Below are 24,126 nucleotides of genomic sequence, written 5' to 3' on the forward strand. Positions count from 1 at the left end.
CTTTCACATATCCCCTTCTCAGATCACTGCTAGAATCTGGATATATGCGTTTATTATGCATTTTTTCTAGATCATGTGGGATCTGGGACGGATTTCCTTTCACATTCTCACTTTTATGTTTAGCCTCACTTTTGGCATTAGTTGAGAATATGCCATATTTATCATATTCTACGGCCATTTTTTGGGTTTCAGGCACCTCAAAATATATATATATTTTTTAGGTTAATATGTGCGTAATTTGTACGCATTGCATCTGACCCACGCGACTATTCTTTATTTTTTCATTTCACACAACCTTTGGCTATTTTTGGTAAAAATCTCCTGAGTAAGATGTACATTCTGATTGTGGAGTGATATTTTGTTTTTTCTTTTCGTTTTTTTACTTGCGTCCTTTTACTCGCGGTATCCTTTTGACCTCAAATGTGATGACGCTTCCGTGGTTACCACGGTTACGTCGGGCTTTATTATTGGACGTGACGTGATACTGTCACATCTTTTATATTCCCCGTGATTACCTTGTTGCATCCACCCTTGTTTCATCACTGCGCATGACATGACGTAATTACGTCATTAGTCATTGCGCATGTGCAGAGTGACAGACTTTCGGATTGGCCCTTCTGCTGCCGGCCACGCCCATTGGCGTGTGACGCTCTCCATGTGTAAATTGGCGCCAGATGTAAATGCCTCCCCCTTCCCTACACTTCCGTGGAGAGATATAGAGCGTGACGTTTACACGCCCCCTTCTTATTTTATTTTTTTGCATGACTACGTAACTTGTGACGTTTCTATACACACGCCCCATTTCGTCGTCATGCACCTATAAGCGCTCACGATGCTTGATATGGCCCGCAAAGTGGAACGCACAACAAGGAGTAAATTGGCGCCAAGCTTTGAATGACACCCCCTCCTTACATTCTTGCTTGATGACATGTAAATATACACGCCTCTACCCCTTAGACTTGAGCCTTTTTCAACCACTCCCACATTTAGCCACATGACACACACATTGAGTGATTGGTTTAGCCGTTCCTGTGCCATTACACGTCACGACACTTCAGATTATCTGATCTGAACTTTACGAAACTGATCATCATGTATGAATTATCACCATGATTACTCATGCACATCTCCAGGTTATACATTGCTGGTACAACAAGTAAGAGACATCCAAATTACATAATGATAGATCTCTATTAGACACTATCACTGAGAATGTTACAGCTCCATTTATGTTATAATATAAACAAATTAGTTCGTTCTTGGGACAGTATAGTGCAGCTTATGTATAATTGACAGTGCATGTCTGATAGTTTGTACTAGAACTGGATGGGCTTTCTGTATGTGCTCTGTGTGTGCATTGGGACTGTAATTTATAAGTCCGATGAGGCTGTGAATAATGTAAATGTAAACTGGCAGCTTCTGGCAAAGGTCTAATATAATTTATGTATAACGAACAACGCAGGTCTGATCTTTATGTATTAGTGCTTGATGTGTTCTCTGCATATGCTTTATAAGTGAATTGAATCATGCTGTATCTATATATCTGATTAGGCTGTGAACAATGTAATCTATTCAGTGCTATCCACGAGCGAGCATGGTGACTTACTTTTTACTTATTTTCTAGATTTTATTGCCATCAATACCTATCTAACAGTCTGCATGAGTGACATTCTTAGATGTTATTTGTATTTGCTTATAGTGTCTGAATTGGTATACTTTGGTTTGACTAAATTGTACACTGTAGCTTTAAGAGGCTGTCTGAGATTGGATGTCCCGCCTCTTGTTAGGCGTAACCTCTCTCTCATTCTCTATATATTCGTCAGCAATGTGGTGGGTTCCAACATGCCCCAGTTGAAGACACATATGTCGAAACGCGTCGGGCGAGCTGTTGGTACCCCACATTGCTTTTAGTTCATTTTGTTTTTTTATGTGATCACCAAGTCATTTATTACCTTTTGACTTTAATAAACCAACGTTTTTATATCGTTTGACCCGCACCATGTGGAGCCTTTTTTTCTTTTTTCTTCTCTCCATTGCTTTGGTTTAAAACTTCACAAACACCCCCCTCCCCATTCGGGGGAGGCTGGAGTATTGGTACAACGGGCTGCGTCTGAGCTTGATTACCTTGACCTTTGATGTTCCATCTGAAAGGATCCACCATTGAGCCTACAACCGCCCGGAGCTCCTCCACCAGCTCAACTGACCTCTCTCCTTACAGTCTTTGGTCCCAGAGTGTGACCCCAAGCCTTTTAGACTCAACCGTCATATGACTGTGTGAGTCCAACTGCTCCGGTAAGAAGTATTTATCTACTTTTCATTTGATGCTTACAATCAAGTTTACCCGCATGAATACATTCGTCCAGTACACCATTTTCCTTCTATGTGACGGTTTGGTCACCCCTACGCCATCAACATAGTTGAATGAGTGCCTTATGTTGGACTTTTATTTCTAGGCATTTGGTTCTGTGCGATTTCTGTTTTGCTATTATTATTTTTATATAATTTGTGTTGATTACATTTATTATTGAAGCGCTACGCTGTTTATTATCAACCTCCTGGCTGAGGAAGCCTTAGCCTGGGCCTCCCCTTATGTGGAGAAAGATGATGTCATCCTGGATAATTTTGATTCTTTTGTGACTGCGATGAACCAAGTTTTCGATGATCCTAACCGCTGTGCTACTGCTGAGGCAAAATTGCACAATTTACGTCAGGGAAGACGCTCTGTTGCAGAGTACACAACTGAATTCCGACGTTGGATCTCAGATACCAATTGGAATCCAGCAGCACAGAAGAGTCAGTTCCGTCAAGGACTCTCGGAACAAGTAAAAGATGAGCTTGCCAGAGTAGAAAGTCCTGATGACCTTGAAGCTTTTATTAAATTATGTATTCGAATTGATCAGAGACTTACTGAAAGGAGAAAGGAGAGACTGGGAATCCTAGGCAGTAATGGTGGCATGCGTTTTTCTACTACTCAGTATCCTCCTAAGGTTCCAAGAGTTTTTCCTGATTCTGACACTCCTGAACCTATGCAGGTGGATGCTATTAAAAGATCTATTACTACTCAGGAGAAAGAAAGACGACGTTCAGAAAACTTATGTCTTTATTGTGGAGACTCTGGACATTACGCAGTTAATTGTCCCAATAAATTTAAAAGAACAATTGCAGCAATGGATGTTACAGTATCTGAACAAATAAACTCAATTTCTCAGTCCATCTCTCCTTTGATTCAGGAAGCAAATAAAGTTAATTCTTTATCAACTCATTTTGTCATCCCTATAAAGCTTATTGTTGAAAGCAATGAAATACCTTGCTCTGCTATGCTGGACTCAGGGGCTGGGGGAAACTTCATCGACATCGAATTTGCCCAAAGTAATAACATTCAAATAAGAAATAAACTTGCCCCAATTGATATGGAAACTGTGGATGGCTCACCTTTGACTTCAGGCCCTGTTACCCACGAGACAATCCCACTTAAACTCCTAATTGAAACTGACCATCAGGAGACTATCAGCTTTGAGCTGATTACATCACCCAAGTTCCCTATTATCCTGGGCATTCCTTGGTTCTCTATCCATAATCCCTCCATCAACTGGGAGACACGTTCTTTAAGCTTTACATCTGACCATTGCAAGAAACATTGCAAAGAATCTTATCAAATAAGCCCTCCACCAACCCAAGATTTACAAGCAGTTTTGGCAACTATCCAGTCATATGACAAGCTACCTCCACAATATCTTGAGTTTCGGGACGTTTGTGATAAAAAGAACGCAGATCAGCTGCCTCCTCATCGCTCTTATGATTGTCCCATTGAATTGCTTCCAGGGGCAGAAATACGCCTTTATTCTTGATCAGAACCTGAACTGAAAGTGCTCAGGGAGTGGATTAATGAGAATCTTGAGAAGGGTTTTTTCAGACACTCAACCTCTCCTGCTGGCGCAGCCTTATTCTTCGTGACGAAAAAGGACTCCACCCTGCGTCCGTGTATTGACTACAGAGATTTAAATAAGATCACAATTAAGAATCGCTATCCACTCCCACTGATTCCAGAAATGCTTGAGAGACTCCGCTCTGCCAAGCTCTTTACCAAATTAGATTTACGGGGGGCATACAACCTTGTCCGCATTCGTTCTGGTGATGAATGGAAAACTGCTTTCAGAACCAGATATGGACATTTTGAGTCTTTGGTCATGCCCTTTGGGCTTTGCAATGCTCCTGCAACCTTTCAACATTTTATTAATGATGCTTTTCGAGATTTGCTTGATCAGTTTGTAATAGCATATTTGGATGACATTCTCATTTTCTCTGATACTTTGGAAGAACACCGCAAGCATGTCTGTATTGTTTTCGAGAGATTAAGGCGAAATCAACTTTACATAAAATTAGAGAAATGCGAGTTTGAACAAACTCAGATCCAGTTCTTGGGATACATAATCTCTTCTGAAGGGGTAAGCATGGATCCCGATAAGATCAAAGCTGTGGTGGATTGGCCCGCTCCTAAGAATGTTAAAGAGATACAGCGATTTGTTGGATTTGCCAACTTTTACAGAAGATTTATAAGGAATTTCTCTAGGGTAATTGCTCCAATCACACAGTTGACAAAGAAAGGGGTGCCCTTTTTGTGGTCACCTGAGGCACAGGCTGCCTTTAGTAAACTGAAAACTCTCTTCACTTCTGCACCAATACTGGTACATCCAGATCCAGAACTACCTTTCATCGTAGAAGTTGATGCTTCTAATTCTGCTGTGGGAGCTATCCTTTCTCAGCGAATGGGAGAAAAAATGCAGCTTCATCCTTGTGCTTATTTCTCTCGACTGATGTCTTCAGCCGAGATGAATTATGACATTGGAAACAAGGAGCTGCTGGCAATTAAGGAAGCATTTGCTGAGTGGAGGCATCTGTTGGAAGGAGCTAAGCACCCTGTAACCGTTCTCACCGATCATAAAAATTTAGAATTTATTAGGTCTGCTAAAAGGTTGTCATCTAGACAAGCACGTTGGACCCTTTTCTTTTCCAGGTTTAATTTTGTTATTTCATACCGCCCTGGGTCAAGGAATGGTAAGGCTGATGCCCTATCACGGATGTTGTCTGGGCCTCTCCAGGAAAGCACCTCTGAATGTACAATCCTGCCTCAAAATAACTTTCTAGGGGCTATGAGTTCAAAGACATTTCTTAATCTTCTCAAGGAGGGGTATGAGAATGACCCACTTCTTAATAATCCTCCTAAGGACATTAACCTCAAGTACAACAATGGTTTTTGGACTCAAGCGCATTGCCTCTATGTACCTGAATCAGTTCGGGTAGAAGCCCTCAGGTTGGTACATGACTCTAAGCTTGCTGGTCATTTTGGGGTTTCTAAAACAGAAGAACTCTTATCACGTTCCTTTTGGTGGCCTGGGTACAAGAAAGATGTTAAGAGTTATGTGGCTTCATGTCTAACCTGTGCTCGCAATAAGACACCTCGATCTTCTCCTCTGGGGTTACTTCTACCACTACCTGTTCCATCAAGACCATGGGGGTCAATTTCTATGGACTTTGTGGTTGACCTTCCTCTTTCAAAAGGGATGACCACCATTCTGGTAGTCGTTGACCGTCTCACTAAGATGGCTCATTTTATTCCAGTTAAAGGGGTACCCTCCGCCGAACATACTGCTGAGGTAATGGTTAGAGAAGTTTTTAAACTTCATGGAATTCCTGATGATGTGGTGTCTGACAGAGGGGTACAGTTTACCTCAAAATTTTGGAGAAGTTTTTGCTCAGCTTTGGGTGTAACAGTTAATCTGTCCTCGGCTTTTCATCCGCAGTCTAATGGTCAGACCGAGAGGACCAATCAAACTCTGGAGCAATACCTTCGATGCTTCGTGAGTTATCTTCAGGATGACTGGGTGGACTACCTTCCTACGGCAGAGTTTGCTTATAATAACTCTAAACATAGTTCCACATCCCAAAGCCCATTTTTCTTAAACACGGGGTATCATCCAGTTTTTATTCCTGATCTCCCCATCTCAACTTCAATTCCTGCTGTTACCAACAGACTAACTTCATTACATGAGATCCAGGAGAAATTGACTGATACATTGAAGGAGGCGCAGGAATATTACAAGAGGGCTGCTGACAGACATCGTAGGTCAATTCCCACTTTTCAAGTAGGTGAGAAGGTTTGGTTATCTACCAAAAATTTAAAAGTTCAAGTTCCATGTGCTAAGTTGGGTCAAAAGTTTATGGGACCTTTTGAGATTTCTGCTCAAATCAACCCGGTCACTTTTCGCCTAAAACTTCCTGACAATATGAAGATTCACCCTGTGTTTCATATATCACTACTCAAACCATTTCATGAAAATACTTTTTCTGGAAGAATTCATCCTCCTCCCCCACCTGTCGAGGTACAGGGTGAAGAAGAATTTGTGGTGGGAAAAATTCTTGACTCCAGGATCTCTAGGAACAAATTGCAATATTTGGTTCAATGGGAAGGATATGGGCCAGAAGAAAATTCTTGGGAGCCTGAGGAGAATGTTCATGCCCCTAGATTAACAAGGGAATTCCACCAGAGGTTTCCTCAGAAACCTGGCCCTAAGACGTCCAGGGGACGTCCTGGGAGGAGGGGAGTACTGTTAGGACCTGGGCTTGAACCTGGGACCTCTGGTGTGTCTGGCAGTCTGCTTGCTGAGCCACCTGGAATGCTCCTTGGACAGCTCCTTGGACAGCTCCTTGGACAATTCCTTTAGTGATCATGTCTTGAATCTTGTTTGCCTTGAACCTTGAACCCTTTGCTCCTCCCATGAACTTCCTATATAAGCCATGTCTCTGCACTTCCTCCTTGCCAGAATATTGTGCCTTTACCAGCCAATATCTTGCTTCTATCTCTCCTGCTGCCGACCGTATCCTTGCTACCTTTCGTTACCGACATTTGGCTTGCTCCTGGACTACGCTTCTGCTGAATCCCAACCTGCAACTATCGGTTACCGACTTTTGGCTTGTTTCTCAACTACGCTTCTGCTTGATCTCTACCTGCTATATCTGCTACCAGACCCCCAGCTTGCTCACCTCCTGGTGGGGCTATCCTGAGGACCGCGACCTGGCACTAACACGCAGCCAAGCCCATCTCCACCTTTGGGAGCTCTGGTGAATACCGGTTAGTGCTTAGACCCCGCACCTCAGGTGAACCCGTGCCATCAGCCAGGGTGACCTGTGTGAATATCTGCTCTGCTGCTATAGCTATTGGTCTCTGAGCCTGACTCCAGATCGTGACAGGGAGTCTTTTAGACCCCCAATCCCTCCATAAAGAGTACCTGTCACTACCTATGTTTACATTCCTTGTGACAGCAATAAAAGTGATCAAATTTTTTTTTTTAAGGTGACGATGTAAAAAAATAAAAATTAATAAGAATTTTTTTTTTTTTTAAAGCACCCTTGTCCCCGCGAGCTCACACAGCAAAGAAAATGTAAGTCGTGCCCGCATATGTTCAAATCACACATGTGAGGTATCACCGCGACCGTCAGAGCGAGAGAAATGATTCTAGCACTAGACCTACCATGTAACTCTAACCTGGTTACCGTTATTTTTTTAAAGCGCACCTATGGAGATTTCTAGGAACCGTAGTTTGTCACCATTCACGAGTGTGCGCAATTTCAAAGCATGATATGTTGGGTATCTATTTACTATTTATTTAGTTGGCAAAATCACAGCTCCGCTACCTGTTCTGGCATTATTGGATCCAACCTCCACTACACATGCTGAACTGCTGCGTTTGACCCCTATGGCTCAGCACATATATCCATTGTTGCTCAGCAACGGTGTTGTGTCACTTGATTGCAATATCTGAATAGCACCCAACCCACACAATGATATCCATTGACAGATTCCCCCCACAAGGTTGTTGATCATCTACAATTGCACTAGGGTTATGTTATGTATGTAGTTTAGAGGCAGGTATTACTAAACAGAGTTCTTTTTAATAGCTGGTTATATGAAATCTGGGGCTTGTGTTGTACTCTTTAAAAATAATTGTATTTCATTTCTTTTAATTTGTTTAAAGGCCTGAAGATCCAGACCAAAGTTCTCAGTATGGTTTTGATGCTCTGCCCCAGAAGATCTGTTTAATCTGTAGTGATGAAGCTTCAGGCTGCCATTATGGAGTCCTCACCTGCGGGAGCTGTAAAGTCTTCTTCAAGAGAGCCATAGAGGGTAAGAATTTATTTTTAAAGGGTCTGTAATGTATGCACAAGCATAGCACCAGTCTACATTTTGGACCTAGAGACATATGGAATTTACAAAATCCTTGTCCCATAGACAGTCTGAATGTTCTCTATCAGTGACCACATAATAGCTGATAGATGACGGGTGACTAATGATCCGGGAGATTATGGTCATTTGATTGAATCATATGATCTGATTGTCAGTTGATTGTAAACACATTTTTTAACCTTTCGGTTGATGTGGGCCCTACCAGAACACAGCCATACTCAACCTTCTTCCTCCAGAGAAACCCTTAAATTTTTTTTTTAGGACTTGAAGAACCTTTGAAAAAAAAGCAATTTAGTAGGGAGTCAGAGGAAAAAACACCCCTTACATTGATGATTCGTGGGAAGAATACCCCCCTTACAGTGTTGGTCAGAATGCCACTATTTAAGACAGCTAAAGAAAGCATTGGTGTCACGCTGCAAGCTTTTCCAAGTGGCATTGGTTCTTGAATTATGCAGGCAACATCAAATGGGAGGTCAATTAACTACAGCTCAAGGAACCCCTTGCAACCTCTTAAGGAAGCCTAGGGTTCCATGGGACCCTGGCTCAGAACGCAAAATTAAATGGGATGTCAATTAGCCACTGCTTAAGAAATTGAAAGCAACGCCTGAAGGAACCCTGGTATTCCACAGAACGCTGGCTCAGAATGGATGTTCTAACAAAACAAACTATATTGCCCTTTCAAAGTATACAAGGTGTGTCTATTAAATAACGAGACTGTGATCCCACCTAGTAAACAAAGCAGTCAGGACTGGTTTTAACTGCATGCATGGTGACCTTGAACATGTTTGAACCTGCATGACAAGCATCAACACTCTATGACGTTCAGTTTATTGTGAGTCGCCATTTAGTTTGGTTGTGTTTTCTGTAGTGTGCCGAAAAAATGCTCTGTTTAAAAGTAGAACAATGTGTCAATTTAAATTTTTTTGTAAAATTACACAAAACACCAACAGAATGTTTTCAAATGCTTACTACAGCTTATGGGAATGACGGCCTGTCTTACGTGCGTATGCTTTAGTGGCACAAAAGATTCAGCGAGGGACGTGAGAATAAATTCCCAAAAGTTAAATAAGTGCTTAAAGGGACATGTTTTTGAGTCAGTTGATGCTATAAAGAAGAAAACAGCGGATGTGTTGAAACAGCTGACAGAAATAGATTTTCTCCATGCCTTCGACCAGTGGAAAACAAGACTGCAGCAATTTATTAGTGCAAATGGGGAATATATTGAAGGTGACAAGCATTACATTTGTAATACATACAGTATTAATAAAAGTGAGTTATTTAATCAGTATCGTTATTTAATAGGCACCCCTCGTAATATAGTAAATAGCTCTCAAAGTAAGGACTTTTTTAATTCAGTTGAACTGCATTGATCTGCATAGAGCAACACATGTTCAACATCAGTACACATAGAAAACAATTGTTCTCCATATGTCCTGTTCACACCACTATACTACCTTGAGGTGGGTTATAGCGTGTTGTGTAAACAGGATGTGACAGGATACATTGTTTTGCACCTCACCGCAAGTGTAAGATATGTTGCCTACAATTAAAATGGCTGCAGCCAGATTTAGTGGAGGAAGATTTCTGCAGCATATTTGGCAAGTACAGAATCACAGTATATATAAAATAATATGCAAAGTGGTTGGAGGGAAGCTGCAGAATTGCAAAGATGTTTTTATTAGAAATTATTATTATTATTCCTGGCTATTCAATAATAGCAGCCCCAGAATAGCGATGAGCTTGAATCTGTCATTTCCGGGTCAGTCATGGAATGCTCATGACATCTTTGCCCTAATATTGCTACATAGCCATATTAGGTCAATGACCATGACCTAATAAGGTCATGTTAAGTCAATCATATCATGAGCACCCCCCCCCCCCCCCCCCTTGTGTATGTGCAGCCTGCAGGATGGGGATTTCCTTGCCTGCAGCTGTTTTCTGGATTCTGGAGCTGTTTTCCTTGCCTGCAACTGTTTGGCCCGGCACTGACACCTGACTTCCAGTTGGTAGAACATGGGTTCAAACAAGAACCAGAGGCAAAACCCAAGTTCATCCCTACTCCAGAATACAATTTACACATGCAAGACTTTTTATGTAGCAGATGGTGCTAGCATTGCTGACATGTAAATATCTAAAAGGATACAATGGAATATTATGTACAGTTTTTTTTGTGCTGAAAACACCAGGTCTTCTTTAAAGATGCATTGCTTAGTTTAAAGTCCAATCCAAGTTATTTTTTTCTCTTGCTTTCTGTGACCAGTATGTAATAGTTAAATGTGTATTATTTGGAATCTGCACTTTGAGTTCTTAAAAAATGGAACTACAAGATATTTTCAAGGATAAACACAAGGGAAAGCACACTCATATGAAAGCAGAAATTGCTCACTCAGGATTTAGTGATAAGAAAATAGAAGATGGCTGCAGAGAATTCAGCATTTCCTAGATGTACCTCTTTGCTTAGTAAACTACAGAAACTCTTGTGTGTGTCAGAGAAATATATACAGTATCTCACAAAAGTGAGCACACCCCTCACATTTTTGTAAATATTTTATTATATCTTTTCACGTGACAACACTGAAGAAATTACACTTTGCCATAATGTAAAGTAGTGAGTGTACAGCTTGTATAACAGTGTAAATGTGCTGTCCCCTCAGAAGTCAAAATGTTCAAATTGGGCCCAAAGTGTCAATATTTTGTGTGGACACCATTATTTTCTAGCACTGCCTCTTGGGCATGGAGTTCACCAGAGCTTTACAGGTTGCCACTGGAGTCCTCTTCTACTCCTCCATGACGACATTGCGGAGCTGTTGGATGTTAGAGACCTTGCGCTCCTCCACCTTCCGTTTGATGATGCCTCACAGATGCTCAATAGGGTTTAGGTCTGGAGACATGCTTGGCCAGTCCATCACCTTTACCCTTTGCTTTTTTAGCAAGGCAGTGGTCATCTTGATGGTGAGTTTGGCCTTGGTATCCTGTTGGAATACTGCCCTGTGGCCCAGTATAAGGGGATGGGCTCATGCTCTGCTTAAGTATGTCACAGTACAGGTTCGGCATTCATGGTTCCCTCAATGAATTGTAGCTCCCCAGTGCCGGCAGCTTCATACAGCCCCAGACCATGACACTGCCAACACTATGCTTGACTGTAGGCAAGACACACTTGTCTTTGTACTCCTCAACTGGTTGCTGCCACACACACTTGACACCATCTGAACCAAATAAGTTTATCTTGGTCTCAGCAGACCACATAACATGGTTCCAGTAATCCATGTCCTTAGTCTGCTTGTATTCAGCAAACTGTTCATGGGCTTTCTTGTGCATCATCTTTAGAAGAGGCTTCCTTCTGGGACAACAGCCATGCAGGCTAATTTGATGCAGTGTGTGGCATGTGGTCTGAGCACTGACAGGCTGACCCCCCACCCCTCCAACCTTTGCAGCAATGCTGGCAGCACTCATACGTCTATTTTCCAAAGACAACTTCTGGATATGATGCTGAGCACATGAACTCAACTACTTTGGTTGACTATGACGAGACCTGTTCTGAGTGGAACCTGTCCTGTTTAACCACCGTATGGTCTTGGCAACCATGCTGCAACTCGGTTTCAGGGTCTTGGCAATCTTCTCATAGCCTAGGCCAGTGATGGCGACCCTTGGTGCCCCATAAGGCGAAACATGTTGGGCTAATATACGAACATGAGATCCCTGTTCAACATGAATTTTCCCAATATGACCACCATCACAATGATGTGTTAAACGTTATTCAACAAGCGGCTTTGTTTGGTTTTTAATATTGTCTTTATTAAACTATAACTTTATATATATATACGGTCTCTATTATTATTTGCAAGCACCATGATGCTCCCCTGCCAACTTCTCCCTTTTTTGAATATTTGATATTTGACTATTTGGGATGAGGTGCTAAATACTAGGTGTTGGATTTCTCTTCTGTTAATTTACTTTCCATTTTGTTAATTGAAAATAATAAACTATTAACACTTCTATTTCTGAAAGCATTTTTTAATAAACTTTTGCACAGTACTGTGTGTGTATATATATATCGCTACCCCCAAAGGAGCCGCTTAATGTATGTTTGGTTCTGCACCCTGCATCTCAACCCCAAGAATGGTCTTGACCCCTCTGGCACACCTGCTTTGTAATATTAGTGTGGGACCCAGCAATAGAGAGAAAACATAGTAATGATAAACCATGAAGTATATTATTTACCGAAGCCCTGGGTTACATCACCTCACCAGCTGTGGTAGTAAATAGAGATGCACACAAAAGATCAGTGAACCACTCAGATATGTTTACTGAGGCAAAAGAGTAAAGAATCAACACAGTCAAGGATATGAATGAACACAATATATGATTGACAAAAATATTATTCAGTGCAAACACATATGTACTTGTAACCTGATGACAACCTGAGAGGGTATATGTGAATAGGTGTGAATAGGTTCACAGGGAAATAGATCTTCAATACTTTTAACACGTGTATTGAATACCTTCTCACTGAGGCCTCAACACACACACACACACACACACACACACACACACACACACACACACACACACACACACACACACACACACACACACACACACAATTGCAATATAATGTTACTTACATTCAATAAAACAATGCAATATTTAACCTGTACTCAAGGGGTCCCCCTAGGTTGTAATTCAATGTTCAAACTACAAAATAGAACCCTGATGCTTTGCAAAAGATGATAAAAGTTCCTTGACTCCAGATATCTTCAGCTAGCCTGTAGTTTAAACTGCAGTATTTGTAATCCAAAACAGCAAAAGAGAGAAAACTAGAATAAATGGAATGAATAAATGGAATAAATGGCACGTTGATAACTGATTATCTGAAGAAATATGGCACTTGTAACTTCCTCCTTATGTATGAGTGTAATACAGTACTGACCTTACAGCACAGGGAATAACAAACCCCAGAGTTCAGCTGTATATTGCCTGTGAATAAGTAGAATCACTTCTGTGGAACAACAAGTCTCACCAGCAGTCTGTAAATAACTCACTCAGCAAACAGTGCACTTTACTGGAGTGGGCAGGTGCCCTCTCACCACAATAGACTCAGAGGCTGTGAGGCTCCGACCAGACTGCCCTCCTGATGTCTCAGTCTGATGTAAAGATGGCATAGTAGCGCTATACCGCTCCTCCGGATGGCTGAGATACAGGAAAACCTCCAGATGTCCTGGCACTGCACACCGATCCACTTGCTAAGCTGGCAGGGCTGTACTCTGAAGTCCCTCAGAGGCTGGTGATCCTGCTCCGTGCTGTAATGGCCTCAGTCTCCTGGTCACCCACACACTGACCTCCTGCTGGCAGGTATTGAATGGCATCCAGGGAGGCCGAAAGATGGCCGTGCTGTTCCTTTTATTACTGCTCCCAGCAGGTTGTTCTGTGACTTAGCATTGTGGGCCTTGTAGTCCCCAGACTGATTTAAACAACATGAGTCACTTCCTCATCAAACAATATATCTCACAATGCATAGTTGTTTGCTTCTTAAACAGAAAGAAAAATCCTGACAGAATTTCAGCGGTCACTAGAAACAATGAACTACTTAACATAATGATTTCAGTAGCAACTCCTAGGCTATGTGTATGTATATATGTATGTATATATATATATATATATATATATATATATATATATATATATATATATATATATATATATATATATATATATATATATATATATATATATAAAGGTCTAATAAAATCCCACCTTAATTTCCTTCTGGTCAGCAAATCACCACTTCCAGTTTCCACTATCTCCAGATGCAATGAACAATTCCTTTCAAATTAAAAGATAAGAAAAGGAACATCTAGTGCTCTCAATTTGGATATATTTTATTATACCAATATAATTGCACTTACATCCCATGGAAATAATACAAGTGCTCTCATAAGCCAAAGATCAGCATTATATTCTTATTTATATTGTTTGAATAAGTGTGGGATACACGGTGGTTCGGGTAAACTCTACATTTTATATTTAAATTTCTTGTTGCACAGTGATACTACACGTAAATATTTTCACTTTAAAAAGTCTGCTGCAGTCTGCTCACATAATTTGTAATAAAAACATATTTGCCATTCTAAAGCTTCCCTCCAACCGCTTTGCATACTATTTTATATATAATGTGATTCTGTACTGGAGAAATATGCTGCAGAAATCTACCTCCACTGAGTCTGGCTGCAGCCATTTTAACTGTGGGCAGCTGAAGCTGCAGCCTGTTCACTTCCTGGATTTACACAGACACACAGAGGCACACCTCCAGCTCTGCAGCCCTGCGGCTTTCATTGGCCCTCTTATTTATGACTCACCCCCCCCCCCCCCCTTCCCCCGCCTGGCAAACTCTCAGAGAGAGAGAGGGAGCTGTGCATGATGTCATAAGCCTGGGCTTTGTAGCAGACAAGAAAGAGGAAGTGGGCTGTGTAAGATATTTACTGGCAGAAAAAAATGTTTTACTATCCAAAGTTAGAACAACAAGGGCAGAAGATTTAATAGATGGAAAGATGAAAAATGACTGAAGGTCCTCTTTAATAGATGTAAGAGATATCAGGAATCTAAAAGACCGCTGATGCCCCACCTGTCCTCCAGTGAAACTACTGGAGTGAAGATCGCACTATAGTAGTTTCTTCCCCAGCCATTATGGCTGAGCAAAGTGACACCATGACCTGAAAGTGACGTTTTCCATGCCACTTAGGGATCATTAACAGAAAGGGGAGATCAGCAAACAAATCTTCACGGATCTCTATCCTCTCTACCCAGTGGCACTTGTCACGCTGGTCCTGGGTCCGCAGATGGGCACGTGGAGCCTGGAAAACATGGCGGGGCGCACGTGCAAGGGGACAGGGACTGGCAGTAACTGGGGTGTGTGGAAGCAATCCAGCAGCTGTTCAGCTGACAGTCAGCTTGTCAGGTTTACATATGCTGCAATCTCTTGGAGTGTGTGCAAATCCCCCCAAAGCCAGCGATGTTTATCATACATCAGGACCATAAAAGGAGTAAGTAACATAAACAAAGTTTCTCCTGCGTTTAGACGCTCACACATAACTAATGGCAGTGTGAATGAAGCCTTGGAGTACATTAATACAATTTTCTGTAATTTTCCCCCAAAGTGAACCAGTCTAGCATTCAATCACAGCCAGACTTGTAGAGTGGAGTAATAAATGTCTCTGTGGGTATTAATGCATTGGACAGAACATGTAATTATTCCTGCTGAGAACAGGCTTGAGCCTTCCCTGGTTATAGATTTTATGGTCCTATTAAGTTGCTATCTGTTCTGTAAAGTATATTCACATTATTATCACATAAACTGGTTATGTTCTCATGAAGCTAAGTAGTAAAATAGTACATTGTACTGACAGTGGTCAGCACCAACAAGGCTGTAATGATCACTTAGGTCATTTTATTGACCAGCGGTTGATACAAATCTGTGTCTGTTAAGTAATAAAGGCAAATTCAAGGAGCCCTGTTCTTCTAGCATATCTGAATTTAAAAAAAGGTATTTTTCTTTTGTTTTTCACCTGGTGATCTGGCCAGTAACACACTTCCTGTCCAAGGGTGACAACGCTTAGTCATTGTACTATATCCAGTATATGGAGGAGCAACATTGTCATTCCAAACTGCTCTCCTGATTTGGACTACAAAAATGTCCCTCTGTCTCCATCTCCACAAAATATTGGAATGTTGGTCTGTAGTTCACAGAAGATAGCTGGGAAGGCTGATAACATTGTTTGAAATATGAAAAAAAAGGAAACATTGTTTGAAATATCTGTTCAGTGCACAGGACATTAAAAGAAAAGTGAAATTCTGGCCAGATTAAAGTAGAACTATAGGCAAATCTTTTGTTGTTACTTTGGATAGAGTAAGCAAAGGCTATAACCCCTGTATGGTTTACTTTTGCCATTTATTTGTCCCATTGGGCATATTTCCTTTTACTCTCTATCCCATAGCCAAACAGGAAGTGGGAGGAGATCCCTGCAAATTAAGGAAATCTCTTGGGGACCCCCAGGTCACCAGAACTAGTGTCCTCATTGGAAGATTTCTCATGCATTACTTTACTCGGGACAACCCAACATTTCAGATTGTCTCTTACTTTCAATGATAATGGTAAACCTTTTGGCTAAGATCAAGTGTAGGATCTGTTCTTATCAGTTACCAAAGGAGGCGCTGTTCCATCCATGTAGAGAGGGTTTGGTCAGCACTCTCCAATGGCGTAATTAGCACCTGGAAGGATGGTTTTGGTAGGGGTCACGCAGTGCCACACGACGGAAACTGGGGGCTGGTGCATGATTGAGTCTGAGCCGTCTGGAAGGGTGCTCCTGGTGGGGATGGGTGTTGCTATTGGTCTGATCCAGAGGGTCGAGTACCTGGCCTTCTGGCCTGGATTGGGGTAGTTCTAGCCCCGGACAGTTTTTCGGGAGGGAACACTGGCTTCTCTTTTCTGGGTGGGGAGGAGCGGTTAGTACTTCCCGAATGTAATTAGGTAGGAGTGATGGGAGCGACGGTGGAGCCTGATGGCAAAGGGCTCTCACCAGGCTTCCTGAACTTCACGCCTTCCTGCCTGGGGTGGGGGCTGCTGTGGTCCGGACCATTGGTCAGGGCGGTCTTAAAAGCCTTTGGCGTATGTGTCCCTGGAGTGGGGTCCAGGGGTGCCTAAAAATCACTGTGAGTGAGGGTCACTTTGATTTTGGGCACCATGGTCACTGCACCAATAGCACGCTTTTTTTAGCATCTGCCTCTTGGGCCGGGCCTTTTGGCTGGGACCAGAGGAATTTTTTATTCCTGGCCAGAGGGCCTGGTCATTGTTTCACACAGTGGCCACTCTTTCAGTCTCCTCTCCACTATTCCTTCCCCACATTATTTAGTTTATGCCTTTGTGTGTTGTGTCACGTCTTTTGTTTGTCACTTGCACGTGTGACAAGCAGGGTCGCAGGTCCTAGGGCCTGTCCTGAAAGTCAGGGGAGGGTGTGGACATGGCCTTCTGGCTTAGTTCCCCCTCTCTCATGGTTGGGGTCTCTCTTCGGGGGAGCCCCACCTAGTATTTGGGTGCGTCTGTTTCGACAGACCTTCCAAAGAGCAGGGTCCGTCTGGTTTTGGCCAGATGGGCCAAGTTTTAAGTGTCCTTGTACCTGTCTGGAGCCTAACGCCCCAGGGGATTCAAGGCAAGGCCTTCTGATTTTAGAGGGCTTGTGTACCCGTTGCACTTTTTTGTATTTCACTCTTTATGTGTGTGCACATTTTTTTGGCACCGGGTGAAGTTTTTGAGTGTGTTTTGCATGCCACAGGTAAACAGGACATATAGAGTGGGTGATACTCCCTAACGGGGGCACAGAAAGCAATAAATACTGACAGAAGTTATAATCCATCTCCTCTCTAGCCAACACTAAATTAAATGTTTTGCTTTTAGTTATACTTTCGGAGATATTATTCTGCATTTGCCAAAAATTTACTTAGGCCAAAAATGTGTGTAGGCTGCAAAAAACAAAACAAATGTAACCTCCAAATCTAGGGACTGCTAAACCACAATATATAACATTTTTGCTCTTGGGTTTAGATGTGCTGTACTTTAATTTAGAGTTTGGGACTCATTAGCACAGTTTAATATAACAAAGAAAATCAGTTAAACATCTTAGCACAGAATTATAAATTAGAAGCAGCAAAGGACTTCTTATTGACAGGCCTAGGCACACTCTGTTCCTCTAGTCACAAAGGAGCCTATAAGGAATTGATAGGCAAATTCCTCCCATTTCTGCCTCTTCCTTCCATGTGACTGTGCCTAGGCGTGCCTTGTTCCTGTAATCACAAAGGAGCCTATCTCGAGTTTGACAGACATACCCATTCTGCCTCCTTCTCACATGTGACATTGCCAAGGCACTCTCTGGTTCTCTAGTCTCAAAGGAGCCTACCTGGAGAGTTGACGGGCATAGCCCTACCATGTTTGCCTCTTCCTTACATGTAACTGCGCCTAGCCATGTCCAGTTCCTGTAATCACAAAGGAGCCTATCGGGAATTTGATAGACATATCCAGCCTATTTCTGCCTCCTCCTCACATGTGACATTGCCAAGGCAGTCTCTGTTCTGCTAGTCTCAAAGGAGCTTATCTGGAGAGTTGATGGGCATAGCCCTACCATTTCTGCCTCTGACTACCATGTGACTGCGCCTAGGCAGACTTTGTTCATCTAGTCACACAGGAACCTGTCAGGAATTTAATCTGCCTACTCTGCCAACTTCTTCCTCTAAATACTGGTTTGCATTGATGGTGTCACCAGGGTAATCATCAGGGTTTTGGTGTCATTTGGGTGATGTCTAACATCAGCTCTTCTACACAAGCACTGTGCAATGGATGGAAAAAAATGTCCTAGGTAAAACCTACTGTCCGTGATATATTATACACAATTGATGTTTGAATGGTAAGATTGAAACCTTGTCTACTATGTCCACTATAAGGGTCACTCCTCTTAGAGCTGCTAGATTTTTTTAGATTTGACTAACATTTGGAAGTGTTAAAAGTTCCATATAATCTTTCTTGCTGTCTTTCTACCCATTTCGAAGATGTCTCCCTCGTCCCTGTCTATTTCTGGATGGCAGGACAGGAAATAAGGGGAAATTTCCCCCAAGGAGGATATAGGCAGTAATGGCAAAACATTTTCCATAAGGCCCCTTTCACACTGATCCCGTGGACTTCTCCAGGCGGTGCAAGTGAAGCACAGCGTACCTGCGCTTTTATGTGGGTTAGCTGCGCTTAGCCATAGACTTCTGTTATGTCTTATGTTCTGTGACTTTGGTGCACTTTCAGAAAGAGTACCAAAACCACAGGACATATTAGAAGTGGGTAAGGGCAGCTAACCCGAATGAAAACCGCAGGTTTGCTGCGCTGTAGGAGAAGTGCATCGGATCAGTGTAAAAGCGCCCTTAGAGTCAGTGTTAATTTTTATATCAAATTTAAATTTAGTTTTAGTCAAAGTATTTTGACTAAAATGCCATTCCTATTACAAGGGATGTTTACATTTCTTGTAATAGGAATAAAAGTGATAAAAAAAGAAATAAAATGAAAGGAACAGTGTAAAAAAAAAAAACCATAAGCACGTGCATTTGTAAACAACATTTGCACCACACATGTGAGGTATCACTGTGAACGTTATGACTAGAGCAATATGTCTAGCACAAGACCTCCTCTGTAACTCTAATCTGGTAACCTGTAAAAAAAATGAAAGCATAGCCTACGGAGATTTTTAAGTATCGAAGTTTGGCATCATTCCACAAGTGTGCGCAATTTTAAAGCGTGGCATGTTTGATATCCATTTACATCAACATCAGGAACATCATCTCTTATATTTTACCAAAATATTGCATTAAATATTGTGTTTTGTTGCATTAAAATTAAGTAAGTAATTTTTTTTCAAAAAAATTGCATAATGACAGTGCAGCAGGGCAGCCAGTTGGCACAGTACCCAGAAGCTAGGGGCAATCACTGTAGTAGCAGTGTCTACTACAGTGATTTTACATTTCCAGGCGATCCCACAGGTATGGCACATACATACTTCCATTGATCCAAGCTGGAACAATGTTAAGTATGTAAAAAAAGAAAATTTCTGAAATTCTTCCTTACCTTTAAACATGAAAGGCTCGAGTTCAGAGCTGCATTTATATAGTGAATAGTATTCCTTTCACCTTATTCCAAATGCATCAGGAGAAGCATATTGAACAAAGATTCCATCTAGTTGAAAACTCATTATGGAAGGAGTTGAATTATTCTTTTCTGCTTCTCGTAATATGAGAAAAAATGTGATACTATAGATTTCTATCTAGCACTGTTGTGTATTCGAATACTCTTTTAGCAACTGCTGACCCTTGCTACAGTCTAGATTGCTGAGCAGATGAGAAGATAATTATGAAGATTACACATGTCTACCTGCAGAATTACAGCAGTGATCTGATGATTCACTAAAGATAATGTAATGTTAGAAAGTCCTTTTGGTGTAAATTGTGTAGAATAATGGTATAATTAAATTCTTAATTTGGCCTTATCTTTTTAATAGAATGGTTGTAGATGAAACCAACTCCAAGCATCAGTTTTTCCACCTGCATTGTGCACTGTGATAATGATGAGACTTGCTGTTTTCTGAGCTATTAGCATATCCCTTCTGGCTCAGCCTGGACTAAATGTTTGGTATTCCAACTAATGTATTCTTGGACTTAAATTCTAACTAATGCCGCGTACACATGATCGAACTTTCCGTCAGACTTGGTCTGGCGGACCGGAATCCGTCAGACAATTCGATCGTGTGTGGGCTCCAGCAGACTTTTTTTTCCCCAAAAGTCAGATGGACCTAGAAATAAAACGTGTTTCAAATCTATCCGACAGACTAAAAATCGTGAAAACTAGCTAGTCTGACAGACCACATACAATGGAAGGGCAGATATTGGCTACTGGCTATTGAACTTCCTTGTTTAGTCCCGTTTACATCATCACGTTCAAAACAAACGGACTTTCAAATGGAGTCTGGTCATGTGTGGCCAAGTCCGTTCGTTCAGAAAGTCCGTCGGACCTCCGCCAAAAGTCCATCGGGAAGATCGTCGGACCTAGTCCGTCGAAAAGTCCGGTCGGGTGTACGCGGCATAAGTTTTCTCAGACCAGCTACCCCCACACCATCACTACCTTTTCCATTATTTATACATATCATAACATGTGCTTAAACCCAAAAAATAAAAATGTAATATGCTGCAGCTTATCAATAGGGATGAGCTCAGTGTTCAGTCCGAATGTAAGTTCGGACAGAACACTGGCTGTTTGGACATTTGTCTGAACACAAAATGCTTAGGGTGTCCATTGTGGATGAACCTGACAGCTTCTGGCTGTCTATGATTGCTAGGGAAGTAGTACATCCTGACCAACCACTGATGTCACCCAGTCCATTCACTTACATGGCCAGAAATCAAAGGCCACGTAAGCAAATGGGCGAGGAATGGAGTGAGTTACATCATTGCCTGAATTCGGACATATTTGGACAATGCTGTCAATGGTGGTAAGCAAGCAGCAGCTGCTGGCAACAGCTGCATCTTTACTGACAGCTGACGTCACCCAGCCCAAGAATCCCTATCCATGCAATCAGATGTGCAGGTAAAGGAGCCATACATCATTGCCAAATATGGCAATGATAACTCCTTTCCTTATACAGCCAACCAATGACAAATCGGGGGTTGTTTGGCTAATGTTACAGTAGGGCAGGAGTCTCCAAACTTTTCTAGACAAAGAGACAGTTTTTCTGTCCCTTCAGACTTCAGGGGGCTGGACTGTGGCCAGTGGGAGTAAAAAATGTCCCGGTGTCTAGTGGTAGTAAACAATGCTTTATCATTGGTGTCAGTGGGGGGAATAGGGCCTCATCATTGGTGTCAGTGGAAGGAACTGTATCCCATTTTTGGTGTCAGTGGGAGGAAAAGTGCTCCTTTGTTGGTGTCAGTGGAAGGTATTCTGCCCTATCGTTCATGTCAGTGGAAAGAATAGCGCCCCATTGTTGGTGTCAGCAGGAGGAATAGTGCCCCAAGGGCCAGATAAAAATACCAATGCCCACATTCAGTCCCCAGGCCACAGTTTGGAGACCGCTGCTATAGGGGATCAGTAGTGTGCAGTGGTAATGCACGAGTCGGTGGCGGGTATTGTGATTGACAATGGATTTACAATAATGGACAATTTTTTATTTATTTTTGTAAAAAATGTGTCAAGGAGTTTTCTGTTTCCCTTGATGAAGTCAGGTGACCCTTGACGTAACACATAGTGACATGGACCGAAAGTGATGTTTTTAAAGCTACAGCCAGTATTTCTCTGTATGTTACTACAAGCAAGTGTTTTTTATGCACTTTTGCAATTTTTTATTAATCAATCCATCCTATCTATACTACTACACTATGGAGGCTGTATTTATCTCTTGGCATGGTATATGATGGAGATGCATAGTACAGCCCCATGAGAGCATAACAGCCTTAAAGGGGCTCATACTAGAATATTTTGGACGACTACATTAGCGCACAAGTGGGCACTCAAGTAGGAGGAAGGTCCAGGTGGATACATTACATGCACTTTATGACCCTTAAATCAACTGTGGATCATATAAGTGAGGTGAGAGCGCTGAGGTGGCACGAGTGGATGTTTACTTTGCACATTGTTTGACGTCTCACTGGTTTCATAACAAAAGGACTTTTGCAGACACGGTTATCTATATTTTCATATTTTTATCTTTATTATTTTGGTACGTGATATTGGCTATAGGGCTTGGAGAGAGAAGACACAAGAAGAACAGAGGAGACTGGTTATGCACTGTGTTAGGACTGAGTTTATTATATAAACTTTATAATTTGCACTTTATCATTTGTTAACACATCACTGCTATGTTATAAGATTTACTGTGGTGTTTTGTTGTTTATTTTGCATAGAGTATTTTTTGGTAGTGCAGCAGCAAACAACTTTGTGGTGTATGGTACCAGGTAGCGTAGAGGTTATTTTGTACTTATGTCAAAGACTTGTCACATGTTTTGGTGTCTTTATTTTGTTTGTTCTTAATTTATTTATTTTTTTATTTTTTTGTGAATGAGTAGGTTATCATTCACCTTCAGATTCCAATAAGCCCCAAACCACAGACCCCTACAAACACCAGGCAAGGGTTGTGGGGATGAGTCGTCCCTTGGCCTCATCAACAAGGGTACAATGTGCTTTTCTGGGGGGGTCCCAAAGTTGAGAGCATGTGGCCTGGTATGGGTTGGTATGAGGCTTGTGCACACTCCCCCCCCCCCCCCCTCTTTCCTGGCCAGCCAGACTGCATGCTTGGATTAAATCTCTTGTATGGATGTTTAGTGGGAATTCACACATTTTTTATTTTTTTGGGGTCTGGTTTGGATTCCCTGGAGGAACTCACACATTTGTGTTTTTTTTTGTGTGTATGTGAGGTCCCCCTTTAACCACTTGAGACCCGCGCTGTAGCGGATCTCCTTTGCCGGGACTACGTCTATTGATCGGCGGGTCTATGAGACTCGCCTGATCACCAATCCGAGCAAGGGGTCGATCCCGACCCCTTATCACGTGATCAGCTGTCAGCCAATGACAGCTGATCATGTGATACAACGGAGCCGGTAATCGGCTATTATTCCTCCTCGCGCTGACAGCGCGAGGAGAAAAAAAAAGAGCCGATCACCGGCGGCCGTGATCGGGACATCAGTCCCGATCACGGCCAGCCCTGCCAGTGCCCGCCTGCCCCCTGCTTTGCCACATCAATAAAAAATGTGTCCCCCCTGCCAGTGCCACCCAGCAGTGCCCACAGTGCCACCCAGCAGTGCCCACAGTGCCACCCAGCAGTGCCACCCAGCAGTGCCCACAGTGCCACCCAGCAGTGCCCACAATCTGCCTCAACTAAGGTGCTGCACCCCAGTGCCACATATCTGTGCCCATCAGTGTCATCTACCAGTGCCCAGCAGTGCCGCCCATCAGTGCCCAGCAGTGCCACCTATCAGAGCCACCTATCAGTGCCACCTATCAGTGCCCATCAGTCCCATCTATCAGTGGTACCTATCAGTGCCCCTTAGTGCCACCCATCTGTGCCACCCATCCGTGCCATCTTATCTGTGCCCATCTTTGCCCATCAGTGCCGCCTTATCTGTGCCCATCGGTGCCGCCTTATTTGTGCCTATTAGTGCCGCCTTAACTATGCCTATCAGTGCCCACCAGTGCAGCCTATCAGTGCCCACCAATGCAGCCTATCAGTGCCCACCAATGCAGCCTATCAGTGCCCACCAGTGCAGCCTATCAGTGCCGCCTCATCAGCGCACTTCAATGAAGGAGAAAAATGACCTGT

The 24,126-nt window shown here is 42.5% G+C and overlaps 1 protein-coding gene across 1 annotated transcript in view; it reads left to right on the forward strand.

The window, feature by feature from the left end:
• The window catches only part of PGR (progesterone receptor), a 194,626-nt gene that overhangs the window by 45,684 nt on the left and 124,816 nt on the right, over window positions 1-24,126 (forward strand). Inside the window, exon 2 of the mRNA XM_077484402.1 lies at window positions 8,034-8,182. Coding sequence (XP_077340528.1) covers window positions 8,034-8,182 — 149 coding nt within the window. The remainder of the gene's footprint in view (window positions 1-8,033; window positions 8,183-24,126) is intronic.

This window comes from Lithobates pipiens, unplaced genomic scaffold, assembly GCF_037356315.1.
Source record: "Lithobates pipiens isolate NorthernLeopardFrog02 unplaced genomic scaffold, aLitPip1_a1.2 Scaffold_16, whole genome shotgun sequence".
Taxonomy (NCBI): Eukaryota; Metazoa; Chordata; class Amphibia; order Anura; family Ranidae; genus Lithobates; species Lithobates pipiens.